The sequence below is a fragment of the Galleria mellonella genome, unplaced genomic scaffold (assembly GCF_026898425.1).
Source record: "Galleria mellonella isolate WM207_F2 unplaced genomic scaffold, CSIRO_AGI_GalMel_v1 utg266, whole genome shotgun sequence".
Taxonomy (NCBI): domain Eukaryota; kingdom Metazoa; phylum Arthropoda; class Insecta; order Lepidoptera; family Pyralidae; genus Galleria; species Galleria mellonella.
In genome coordinates this window covers 1943276-1957820 of record NW_026442061.1, presented here as the reverse complement: position 1 = coordinate 1957820, position 14545 = coordinate 1943276, and the positions used below count along the sequence as shown (strand labels likewise).

Genomic DNA, 14545 nt, shown 5'->3' with positions numbered 1-14545 from the left:
AAAAGAAACAAAATATATAAAACAACAATTTCCTTCTTTCATACGTGTGCCATAATGCCATTGTTATGAGTGTTAGTTTCATATACCTATCTAAGTTTATTGTTTTTATATATAAACTTATATAGCACTACTATAAAAATTATATATAATAGTATTGAATTAATACTAGCATTGTAGATGAACATGATACATACATATCTGTCACGCCTGTCTCCCATTAGGGTAGGCAGAAACAATGGAACGCCAAATGCTTCGATTCAAACGAACCTCTTTCGCTACTTCCACATTCATCAATCTTTTCATACACGCTCGCCGGTTACGGGTACTTTTAATACATAATATAAAACTACAAAATGATAATATAATTACTTTTAGTTCTCTTATTTTATACAACTTAGAATGACAAACAAGCTGACGACTCACCTAATGGGAAGTGGTAACCATCCTGTCACCTATAGACATAAACAGTAACAGTGACATAAGTGTATACTGTGTCATCCATAATACCTCTCATGCGTTGCCATTCCTGAGCCTCTGTACCCTGTAATTTGACTGCCATCCCATTCTTCAAATATAAACACAACTATAATCTCATTGATATTCATACTTGTATAACATATATTTATAATTTTGAAAAATAAATATATACCTTAAACCATATATAATATACACATATACGAGAAAATATATATTAAGTCAAGAAAAAAATATTTTAATATCACCTTAAAGAATTCAGATATAAAAGGTTTCCGGAATCACCTTCAAATTTGAATAAAGTACTTTTCCTACAGAGTTTGTGATATAAAAAAAGTTACATGAGACTGCGCCAATCTGCCGTTAGACAATATATATTATATATGTATTATATATAATGCGTTTATACGTGATCAAATTAAACGAAGAATACTTTATACTTTTATGTAATACTAGTGTATTATCTCACTTTTTATGTATATCTGTGTATGTTGTAATTTGTGTGTTGTAAGTAATCCAAATAAATTATATATCTATTCATCTATCTATCCAGTGATCTGATCTGGCTTCGCGGATAGATAGAATTTTCAAAAATAATATTATGTAACCTATATTACTCTCTGATAATATAGCTTTTATAGGTGAAAGATTTTTTTAATTTTTAAAGTCACTTGAGTATTTTTCGAGTTACAAACAAACAATAAAATATTTCCTCTTTATGATATTAGTATAGACTATCTTCCACCCGCGACTTCGTCCGCGCGACAGTAATATTTTGATTAACCCAAAAGTAGTTGTCATATATTATAATATAACAATATAAAAATGGAATCCAAACATTACCAAATGTGAACAATTTCCAGCATCAACAGGATAAATAGTAACCTATGTCCTTATTCATCTTAAGTACTTATTTTTTTTTCTCAACTTAGAATGGCAAACAAGCTGACGGCCCACCTGATGAAAAGTGGTAATCGTCGCCTATAGACATGAGCAGTACCATGGACATAACAGAGTATACTGTTTTGCCCATGATACCCCCCGTGCGTTGCCATTCCTGAGGACTCAGGTATTATTCCTCTGTACCCTGTAAATTCACTGCCATATCCCACCCTTCAAACCGAAACACAGCCATGCAAACACAACTGCTTCAAGATTGTATATAATATGGGATATATTTACTGAGCGATATATCACAAGGTCACGTGTATGATGTCGAAGGTAAGAACTAGTTAATATATTGCGCAAAGATATTAGATAGCTGCCTACATTAATAACTTTAAAGCCTATTATTGAAATTTGTCTACAAAACTCTTTCGGATGTTTAAAAGCAAATATATATGTCACTATGTAAGTCATATGTTACTGTCAAGAAGTTCTGAAATTACATTTATACAACTAAATTTGTTTACAACATCTAAAGTTAAATAATTACTTTGCAAATTGTCATTAAATTTTGCTTCTGTTATATCTATACCCCCTTCCTATTAGAAGTTACATTATTCCTAATGAAAATGTTAAATTAAAGCCACATACACATTTTTGTTTACCAATGGGCGAATGTGCAAAAATCTTCCACTATGGTACCTCTGTCCCATTTGTGTTTGGCGCTAAATATTTGTTCTTGAATGGCTATGCTCCGGTTTCTAGGCAGGGACATGACAGGCTACGGAATAAGATCATAGTTTTTAAGAATAACAACGCATATTTAATTGCTGCCGTGATGTCACAGTATATACTGTGTCATCCACGGTGCTTCATGTGTATTGGTGACTGTCACCACTTCCTATCAAGTGGGTAATTAGTTTGCTACTTATTTTATAATACATATTTTTATGCATTATAAAGTAAGTAATTTGTTAATCTTTCTAACCTGTATTATTCTTTGAAGGGAACAATAAAAAAATATCATTCATTCATTCGCTCATTCGTTCATTCATTCACTCATTTAAACAATTCAAAAAAATCTATACTTATAATAAATCTGTAGAGAGGTCAATTCTGTACATGAAATATATTTCCAAAATAACCATCAGGCGGTGATTAGTCGTCGATACTGATGCCAAAAACGCAATCAGTAAAATTTTTGTCTGACTGCCTGTTTGTATGTTCGTTATAGAAACAAAAACTACTTGACGGATTTTAACGAAACTTGGTACAATTATTCTTCATACTCCTGGCCAGGTTATAATATACTTAACATCACGCTACGATCAATAGGAGCAGAGCAGTAAAGGGAAATGTTGGGAAAACGGGAGAAGTTACTCCATTTTTAAGCTTCCGTCGCGTGTGTTAGCCTTAATGGCCACTTTTTAAAATGTAAAAATGTCCACCCGTGCGAAGACGGGACGGGCCACTACTTATTAAATAAAACAACCAATTAAATAATTAAAATGGTTCATTTATTTACAACTGAAGAACGTAGCACTTATTATATTTTTGGAAGACACGAAAGGCACAAAACAGAGGTTCAGTTCAGAGGAAACATGTAGAAAATTGTATTAATTAAGGTGAACAGCGACGTAGCTGTAATTTCATAGAAACTTAGCAGGAATCGTATAAAAAAAAAACTTTTGTTACCTACTTTTTCCAGGAATTTAAATCATTAGTAGTTGTAAGGATAAAATTTTAATATTTCTTCCAAAATAACATGAACCGAAAAGTGACAAAATGTTTAAGATCTTCTCATACTAACTTTACATCTAGACGCGACGCGTTAGTTTGGAGAGTCAAAAATTTTTATCATATTTTCTCTTTTTTGTAAGTTTCTTGTTTTGCCATTCTAAATTGTGTAAAAAAAAATGTTTCTGGTGTAAAAACGTTCCGTTTCACTAATAAAACACTCCGATAAATAAACTCGAATTATTTCGATATTACTCTGTATTGTGCTGGTAACAAAAGTTCTTTTTTTTTGCATTCTATTTTTGAATGGATGAACCAATATCAGATATAAACACAAAATTGGCATGGATATAGTAATTAAATCTTAGATAAAGTTCATATAATTATCATTTTGTACAGTGTCTGAAATTGACTAGAAGACATCACAATATTAGCATAGTGACTTAGATCACACACATCTAGATGGAGCACCGAGTATAATAAGGTATCAAAAAATAATCGCCCAATTATTAACTGACGCATTGATTTTCGTATTGAATGAAAATTCAAAAGTATCGCCAATATAATAAAACTAAATAAAAGGACAATTTATGTAACAAAACCCACCAATTATTATAATTTTATACCTTGCGAAAAGCGCGCCATTTAAAACAGATATGCCGTTTTTATCGGAGCATTTCTAATGAGATATCCAGATAGTGAGACATCGGAGCTCATCTAGATATTAATGATCTAAGTGTTATAATTAAAAAATTAAATCCATTCGATATATTCGCGTCTCATTGCGACACACACGTTATTTCGAAATGTTCATAAAATAATCATTCATAGAAATATTACGAGAGAAAATATTTATTAAGCAGGACGGAAGATTTAATCTTCTTTATCCGCCCAGATACTGTCGCCGTTCACTGCCGTCGTTCCTCTGACGTACCGCTGGATGGCCGGTATTTTGTACATATAAACAGACAGTATGGATCCAGCACAGGCACCTATCCAGTATACCACGGCATGTTCTAGAAGAGTGTGGCCCTCGCAGCCTGCTTTCAGAGACGTCGCTAGCACCGGGTTGAAGTAGCCACCAGAATAGTCGAATGCTGAAAAAAAAAGACTTTATTAATATTTCAAAATATGTACTAAATATATATAGATCGTCGATATATAGGCGTGACGATTGCGGCATATAAACTCTCAAAAGAATGACAAATAAAGCCTATAAACAATCAGAGGCCGATACCCACCTAACACTTTACTTACTATCAGGTGAAAAAATACAAAAAGTAGTAGTTAGGTGAGTGTCAGCCTCTGATTGTAGAGTTCTACTACTTACTAATGTAGCAACAGTTTAGGAAGTTATAATTTTGAACAGTGTATCTATTTATTTTTATGCCAGAGTCTTAGTAAGCATAGAACACACAATGCACAAAATCGTCTATCTTTTTTTTATACAACTTAGAATGGCAAACAAGCTGACGGCCCACCTGATGGAAAGTGGTAACCGTCGCCTATAGACATGAGCAGTACCATGGACATAACAGAGTATACTGTTTCGCTCATGATACCCCCCCATGCGTTGCCATTCCTGAGGACTCAGGTGTTATTCCTGTGTACCCAGTAAATTCACGCCATATCCCACCCTTCAAACCGAAACACAGCCATACAAACACAGCTGCTTCACGGTAGAAACACGATTGGGACAGAGGTACCCAAGCAATCGACTTTTGTACAAAGTCTCCCTCTATACATAATATCTCTTGATTCGTCCACTTTCACAATTAATTCATATTATGCATATACGCAGATACCGGAAACTCTTAACTCCTTTATCAGACAATACATAGTCATACGATCATGGTAAATCTAATTATCCCTCGGTACTTATACCTGAATAGTTTTTTTTACTATTTTATTATTTCCTTGAATGATAATAATGTGATAAAATATAACTGTTTGTATTATAATAAGTTTACTATTGTAATCTTTTGGAGGAAACAATAAAGAGTATCCATCTGTCTATCTATCTATTATAAATAATTAAACTGTTATATTTTATTTATTTATTTATATTTTTGCACACATTAAAATATGTCTACAGAGCAGACTTAGTACCTGATGGCATTCTCTACCAGTCAACCGTTACGCTAAACAGAGAGGAGTAAATAGCGGTGCATTGGTCTAACAAATTGAATTTATATATTAATATATAATATATAAATTCAATTTTTTGAATTTATATATTAATATAATACTGCAATTTGAATAATATTTTGATAAATAACATTGCCATTGGCTTTTTATAGAGCAAAATTTTACCTATTGTAAAGTGCATGTTTAATAACATATTTTTCAATCACAATAGTGTTATTCCTACCATTCTTATGTATAAAATGACAATTTAAAATGCATTAACATCACGGAATTGCTACGTATGAAACGAGGTGTTAAAAATGATGCGAAATGATGACAATGGAAATTTATACAGCGATTTTAATGACAATCGTTGTAAATTATCGTTATTTTGTTTACTATACAAAGAATATATTTAGTAAAATTTATTATAAAAAAAATGTGCTTATTATTAATTGTTTATTATATACAAACCTGTGACATGATTTACATTATGAAAAGTTCAAAAAACATTTTAAGACATTAATTCTGCTTTTGGAGAAAGTGTTTAAGTTTCTTAGTTATTATCACTGGCTTTCGCTTTGATATACGTACACCATTAAGTTTAAACCTGTATATAAATTTATAACACAATTCATTACTTGCTATTATGCGCATGCTTGTATAGCAATACAGTAAAAACAATTTAGTGTCAAGACCACTTTTGACAATAACTCGAACAGCGTTGACATAAAACTAAACGTAGTTAAAGTGCTGTCTGTACTTTATTAAAAGTTATTTAAGAAAATATTATACTCAATAAGAACTTTAAAATGTTCACACAATATACGAATAAATTTTTAAACAATTTGAATAAAAAGTCAAAATTGGACTTTACACCACGGTAATATAATCTTTTTTCCTCTTTATAGGAGAGACCTGTGTTCAGCAATGTTGTCTGTTTCAATAGCGTAATAAAAATAACCAAGTATTATTAAAATTACCACACAAACAGTCTCTAAATGAAATTAATGAAACATCGAAACATTCGATCAATTAATCAATAATTTGTATCTATAATTGGTCCTTATCACCGGATCATATTAGTTAGTTATCATATAATCGGATTAGTTTGTTTACATTTTCATTAAACTCCATTGAAACAGATCATAGTGTCAATGCGGAACCAATTTGTACTAATTGGCCTTTCTAGTTTCATAAGCCACGACCAACTAATAATAAATGCAGTGAATATTCATGCTTTTAATGCGATTGAACGACCAGTTAGTGTACACTTTACAACGATGTACCTTTTCCTAAATGGATTTTGCAAAAGATGGACACGCTTAGGTCCGCATTGGCACTATTGTCCTGATAGCGGTAGACGAATACCGTGTGCCTAGTGAGGACCCCTGCAACAGTGAATGGTAAGCTGGAGACACACTATTAACAGCATGCCACCCGGCGCAAGCCGGGAAACCGATCAGGGAGTTTATTACAAACTTAAAAACTTGACAAATGTATGTTTATTTATTTAATTATTAGTACATATATGTGTACATGGCAGATTTAATACTAAAAGCATTCTCTCCCAGTCAACCATAGCCCTTTCAGACCCAAGATTTTTTTTTCTTTCAGATTAAATATATTTTCGTGTTTTGGAGCCAACCCATCTCGCCGGCACGCACGAGACTATTGCACCACCTAACCGCTAAAATGATTTCTTATTGGCTGGTTTAGAATCTCACTATCATGTTATTTCAGCTTCGTGCGTAAAAATGAATTGCGCGCGGTTTTAGAATTTTTTAAAGTTACAACTCACGCCCGTAACGTTCGGGTCTGAAAGGGATTTAATAATATTTCCTTTACAATTTCCCATTACTTATGTAGTAATGGCAAGTCCAATCATAAAATGTTCGTCAAACTGTCAAGTTTTAAATGCTCATAATATGCTCCCAGAACGGCAAAAAATGTGGAACGGTAAAATTGAAAGCAACCAGCATTAATAGAATGAAATCCAAGAATCAAAATACCATAGTATTGACTTCAAATTGTTCTAAATTTAAACGAAATCATAGAACAAAATTCAAAAGAATATTTGAACATGTTTGGCAAATGTCAATAAATTGGCAATTAATAAAACATATGACTAAAATGCTTTCTAAATACCTTACGTATGTAAATTAAATATTTAATTTACTATAACAGCATAATTCAAATTAGAATTGACAAATATAAATAATACATACATTAAGATTTATAATCACCGTTTAAAAAGTACTTAATTAAGCTTCTATTTTTTTAATATGTATTATTATTAATACAAAACCAAATACAAATAATACTGTTAAATTTATATAATATATACAGCTTCGAAACCAATTTGACATGTATTCTAAAGTCATCTTGATTTCTAGCTATAAGTTCTAATAAGTCATACTATATCACTTGGGATATGGCAGAATGTTAATAATATAGTTCCAATGAAATATGACTAAAGCATCGGGCACGATCAATCAATTATTAAGATGTTAGACAATGTTATATCAATATATGAAAATATATAATTAATTAATACACATATGTATATATATGTTGTTTATTAACACAAATATCTGAAGAGAACTGTGTACGTAGATTAAAAAAAGGTGACCATATAATAAATTTATTTTAACGAAAAAAATATATAAAATCGAAAACCCATGGGCGTAGATATACGAAAAGTATAAATCAATTGTCTATTCTGTGTCTAACTATTCGTTTTATAATGGTATTTTTTTTTTATTTATTTAGATACACTCTATTATAACTCTATATAAATATATAACTTACAACTTTAAATGAATGATATTAATAGAGATTTGCTGTAAATACCCGCGGTTTTTTTTTTTTCATTATTTCGTATCAATTATAAAAGACCTAAGTTATTTTATAAATCAGAATTTAGATATTTTTTTAATTATAAAATAATTTATGTATATTTTTATACAACTTAGAATGGCAAACAAGCTGACGGTCCACCTGGTGGAAAGTGGCAACCGTCGCCTATAGACATGAGCAGTACCATGGATATAACAGAGTATACTGTTTCGCCCATGATACCCCCCATGCGTTGCCATTCCTGAGGACTCAGGTGTTATTCCTCTGTACCCATTAAATTCACGTCAGTAAATTGGCTACTACCAATATGAATATTTCGGGAATAATTAAATGGCTAATTTTTTTAAGTTTTTTTCCTAAGATGGATTAGTATACATCACCCGGCCCCTAATAAAAATGTTAATATTCAATTTATATTCGTTGATAAACAAAAGAAAACTTTTTTCACCTGTTTTGCGCACCGTGAAGATCTATTTTTCTTGTCGGTAGTGTATTAATATTCTTTAATGTTCTTTATATATGGTAAAATTTTAAATTAGTTTTTTTTTTTTTATTTAATAAAACAAATCAAATTTTATGGCCACTCAATCAATATAATAAACTTTCTGTAGAATCAAATTTATTGATTTCATTATTTGCCAATAAATTATATCCCGAAGTCTGTGGATATACTCGTATGTAATTAATGTAGTTTTTTGACGTATTTTTATATCACGTTCGTAGAAGCATTATTAAAATATTATTTTACAGTAGCATTCATATAAATAAAATTTAAATTCAAAAAGAACTTAATCACAAAAGCCTAGAATATAAATTATTTATATTAAAATCGAAGCCAGATTGATGAATATAGCATTATGTAAGAAAAATTTAAAGAAAAAAGCAAGTTTTGAAATAATAAAAATAAAAGCATGCACCTCACTTATTTCTTAATAAAAAATAATGTATTGAATTAAGAGAAAATTTACTTTTCAACCGATATATTTATGAATTCTCTAAAAAGAAGTGTCCCCCTTTTTTGAAAATAAAATAATAAATGTTAAAATGTTATTAAATTCTCGAATCAACTGATAAACCTTGTAATTGGAAATTCTTTAACAAGTCCTGTAATATTGGTTCAGTAAAGTGTTAAATAAATAAATAAATAAATAAACTAACCAGCTACGACCAGGGAGGTTCCAATGAAGGAGTCAATGGCAGTCGCGAACCGAGGATTAAGATCTCCGAGCGACTTGGAAGCCAATCGACAGAGGCATGTCGCCACACCTTCCACAACGGCCCCGTATATGACAGGCACCTGAAATTTATTAATAAATAAATAATTAATATTTTTTTATTATTAAAAGTTTCATAAACACACATTATATTTTAATATAATAACTACAGGTTACGTGTAATTAGATCGAGAAGTTAGGCTCGCGCTCGCGTCAGTACCGCTCATAATTAAAGATCACGAATTGATCTCTAAACTAGTCGAGCTGTCTTGATCTAATTATATGTAAACGATAGTTATTACATTAAAATATTTTTATTCCAGCCCATTCAGAATTCAATTTCAGCTGAGAAGAACGGGCAAGAAATTCAACTGTTGCAATTGTAACACAGGAATTTAATATTAGGCAAAAAACATGTGCCCTAACGGACTCTAGAACGTGCATTCATGGAAATGCAGCCTTGTCTGGAAAGGACGTAATATTGCACTGTCTCATCACATCTGGAATTATTGTTCCACAGATTTGATTTCCAGTGCATAGAATAATTTGTACAAGTCATTTACACATGGCTTGCAAAAAATCACACCTCAAACATCAGAAAGTGTAACGATTTAAAGAAGTCACATAATTCTGTTAGAGCACATGCAAAAAAAAGTATGACCTTTAATGTTAATCAATAAGATCATTTTTATAATGGTTTTCACCACTTGCTATTTTAAATAAAGATTTTCTAACATTTATCACGATCTATTTTAATTTTAAAAAGTAAATTTAATTTGTATTAGTAAGAAGATGAAAAACATGGAATAATTTTATGTTTTAATTTTTTATATGTAAAGTAAGAAAAGATTTACTTCAAATGGTACTTATTATATTTTTTAACATTTTATATTTTTACTTATAATAGAAATGTCCATGATAACAATACGCAGTAAAGCCGTAAAGCTTATACTTTGTTCCGTATGTAAAATCCGTATATCTTGTACTAAATAAATAAATAAATAAAAATTACAAATATTATATTATTTAAAATTTCTTATACATTTTTTTAGAAAATTTTGCTTCTTTTGAATTTATACAAGCGATAGGTTTCGAAACGACAGCCTTATAAATATACAAATAGAAATAAAAAAAGATACTAATATTAAATTTAAATATAGAATACGTTATTTAATAGGTGTTTTTCCAACTCAAAATCAGAAAACAAATCAATCACACACACGAAGGAAAAGATAATCTTACCTGCAAATCAGCTCTGCATTCCTCAAATGCCTTGTCCTTGTGCGTCTCCGAAATCTCCAAGGCCCAGTATGTCTGCACATATTTGAACACGAGCAACCCACCCAAGAGTTCCGCCCAGGTCTTCAAAAAAGCCTTACGTATGTCGCCTTTCCCTGATTAAAAGTAAAAATTCTTGTTAACATATTTATATTTCTTTTTTAATTTACAATTTACTAAATATTTGCAGATTGATATAGAAATATCACTAAAATATGAAAAAATATATTCCAATAATTATTAACTAATTTAAAACTTGATAAAATATATTTTCTCAATTGTAATCCGATTTTAATCATTCATTTTTGCATTTGATAAGATTTACACCCGTATATAAGTCTTAACATGAAAACATCATATAATTTTGTTACGTTTTAAGTCACTCGTAATTTACGTTGTGTAAAACCTTAAATAATTGGAGGTTATCATTGCATTTTGGACCGACTTCCAAAAGAAGGAGAGTTTCAATTCGATTGTATTTTTTTTTATATTTGTTACCTCATAACTCCATCAGATCTAATTTTAATTTGGAAAATTCTTTTTTATATGAAAGGACCTAGTTACTGATCGGTCTCATAGAAATATTGTTATAAGTAGTAGTAAAAGGTTTTTTTTTTTATACAACTTAGAATGGCGAACAAGCTGGCGGCCCACCTGATGGAAAGTGGTAACCGTCGCCTATAGACATGAGCAGTACCACGGACATAACAGAGTATACTGTTTCGCCCATGATACCCCCCATGCGTTGCCATTCCTGAGGACTCAAAAGAAGAAGAAAACTGCCAAAAGACATACTTTCCTAAGTTATGACTGAATGTATTAGAATAGACTAGACATGTCTACATGCAAGTATATAGTAGTATAGTAGTATTAAAAATGCTAACAGATGTGAGTGAAATAACTTCATATTATTAACATTTGTTAGTTTTTCTTTTAAGTTTAATATTGTTTATGATTTATAGTCACTTCCCAGTAGCCCTTCGGCAATGAAGTCGCGACTTCCTGAGCTTATTATATCTAATAATGAAAAACAACGTAATTTGATAGAAGATCGGGACGCTGCCGTTCATAAAGGAATTAATTAGCAAGAAAACTCCTAATTGACACGGAAAGTATACAGTAAACATAGACTGGGTAGGTGTACTTTACGTTTATAATATTACTTAATTAAAGAGATTCATAAATTCGATACAACAATTTTGTTTCGAACATCATGTCAATTATCTTTGTTGAGTCTATAAAAACCTATTTTAACTAAATATTCGTTAAAAGTTAGGTTTTTATCTTATATCTAAAATTCTCGTGTCACGGTGTTTGTTACCAAACTCCTCCGAAACGGCTTTACTGATTTTTATGAAATTTTGTGCGCATATTGGGTAGGTCTGAGAATCGACCAACATCTATTTTTCTTACCCGCCAATGATAAGGGTGATCCTTCCCAAAATATTTTTTTTTATATTTTTTTTATAAATTTTTCCATTTTTATTTTATTATGACTTAGCATTGAAAAATACATACAACTCTAAATTTTCATCGTTTTACGATCAACTCCTGTATTTTAATTGCGATTTTTATATTTCGCAATAAGAGGTAAAACAACGTTTACGGAGTCAGCTAGTAGATATATATTATTGGATTATAAAAAGGAAAGACTCTATTTTCTGTTTGTAATGTAGATAGATTAAAAAAATACTAAATACGAATTGAGAACTCGTTTCAAGAGTCGCTAAAAAATAAATACTTAGCAGAAACTCAAGTCTTCGACTAAGTTTGCAACTTAAGCATTCAGATTAATATCTACACTTAACACTTTAAAACATTTCAAGATTGTCAAGAAAAAGTTAAATCGTTCTCAATGCAAATGTTTCTTTTCCTTTAGGAAGTTTATTTTTTTCTAATCGACTCACTATTCTGAATACTTTTATAAGAGATGAGAAAAAACATTGCTACAAATAACATCTTAAAATCCTACTGTTGAGAGAGTATAGCAGAGAATTAAAAAAAAAGGTGAGCACAAAAGATTATGGAAAGGTCGCACAATCTTTCATTTTTCCTGAGGGAGACTTTGTACAAAAGTCGATTGCTTGGGTACCTCTGTCCTATCCGTGTTTCAACCGTGAAGCAGTTGTGTTTGTATGGCTATGTTTCGATTTGAAGGGTGGGATATGGCGTGAATTTGCAGGGTACAGAGGAATAACACCTGAGTCCTCAGGAATGGCAACACATGGGGGGTATAATGGGCGAAACAGTATACTCCGTTATATCCATGGTACTGCTTATGTCTATAGGCGACGGTTATCACTTTCCATCAGGTGGGCCGTCAGCTTGTTCGCCATTCTAAGTTGTATAAAAAAAATCCTAATTTTAAAAAAAAAAGAGTAAGCACAAAATATCATGAAAAGGTCGCAGTATCATAATTTTTTTTTTTTTTTGTTGAAAGAGGCCCTCTCTCGATAATAATAATAAAGAAATACTTGTATTGTTTTGACGATATAAAAAACAAGACTTGTTAATTTTAACACTGTAAAAACAAATAGTATATCTTTATTTTTATATTTGGCACAGTTACAATCTAAGCAAATCTTTTTATAGCATTTAGTTGTTTAAAAATGAAACAGTCATCACAATTTCTTGTTTGCTTTATTTTTAATCTATATATATTTTTAATTATCTCATTGGTGTTCTCTTTTAGAAATCAGTCCGATTTTAGAGTAAGGGTACACGGGTATGTATGTGATCTCGGCGTCTCGAGCCACTATAATTCCTGGCCAGTTTCCCCTCCGCAACTCCTCTTAGCCTTATCTTTTTTATCAACAACCTAAACTTACTCCTTTTTCCTCAATTCTTTTCTCCGTGCCATGTCTAAAATAATACACTAGTCATCTGACCGGGTTTTGCACAGGCAGATATGAGTAGATAGAAAGACAAATTAGTATTTTATGAGTATATTAGCCACAATAGTTTTTTTTTATATACTTGGGGTTACATTATTGTAATTTTCGTAGGAAATTAAAAATTTAAAAAAAAATATTACCTATGATACTTACTAATAATATAGCTTTCTAATAGGTGAAAAAAATGTTAAAGTTGATTGAGTACTTTTTAAAATCATCAATTACAAACAAACGAACAAAAAATCATATCATTCCTCTTTATAATATTACTAGCTTTTACCCGTGACTTCATTTGCGTGACCGAGATATAAAATAGGTAACAAAACCAGCTCCACTCACAACATTAATTAAAAAATATTTTAATCCTTTCATCCAGGAGTTACAAAATTACCTCGTCTTGCTTATCTCCACCTAATTAAACACATTATTTCTATATTAACCCCTCCATTCTTGAATTAGACGTTACAACGAAGGCGCCCTTCCTCGAATATTGTTTTACATTAAAAATTCTATTTGCCAGAACATTTACCCTGGTTAATTCGGAAAGATCTCAAATATACATATTGCTATAATTAGGATCAAATTTAAATGTCTTGGAAAATTATAATTGCTACCATGTACATAATTAGCTAAATCCCGCGGCTTTGTCCGCGTGAAACAGAATACAAAGAATGTTTTCTATGTATCCACACTATATCGACAGTTACTTGTTCACAGCTGAACATAGTCCTCCCCCTATTGAAGACTTTTGCCAGTAGTTGCCACGCTTATCAGGCGGGTTGACAACCGCAGTTAAACCTTAGTGATATTTCAAGAGAAACTCTGCTTCTAATCCCTCGATCATTAAATTCCCTTAGTCACGTTTTACGACATCCACGGGAAAGGAAGGGGTGGCCTATTCTATACCGAGACCACACGACCAATGTATCTAATATATAAGTAATATATATTTGATACATTAAGTTCGCCTTTTGTGCTTTATTTTATTTTGGACAATAAAGTTATTTAAATAAAATAAATAAATAAGATACCTATCCATCACTGACTATTTCTGCATAACCCAAAGATTGATTATAG

The 14545-nt window shown here is 31.0% G+C and overlaps 1 protein-coding gene across 5 annotated transcripts in view; it reads right to left on the bottom strand.

Annotated features, from left to right (window-relative positions):
* Positions 1-2854: 2854 nt before the first annotated feature.
* LOC113516090 (aquaporin-11) overlaps positions 2855-14545 on the bottom strand; it is a 28056-nt gene continuing 16365 nt past the window's right edge. For 3 of the 5 annotated variants that reach the window (XM_026900449.3, XM_026900450.3, XM_026900448.3), the window contains 4 exons: positions 10539-10690; positions 9241-9379; positions 6513-6614; positions 2855-4193 (listed from right to left, as the gene is read on the bottom strand). In XM_026900449.3, coding sequence (XP_026756250.1) covers positions 3970-4193; positions 6513-6614; positions 9241-9379; positions 10539-10690 — 617 coding nt within the window. In that variant the 3' untranslated portion in view covers positions 2855-3969. The remainder of the gene's footprint in view (positions 4194-6512; positions 6615-9240; positions 9380-10538; positions 10691-14545) is intronic. The other 2 variants (XM_031908778.2, XM_026900451.3) reach the window with 1 other exon arrangement.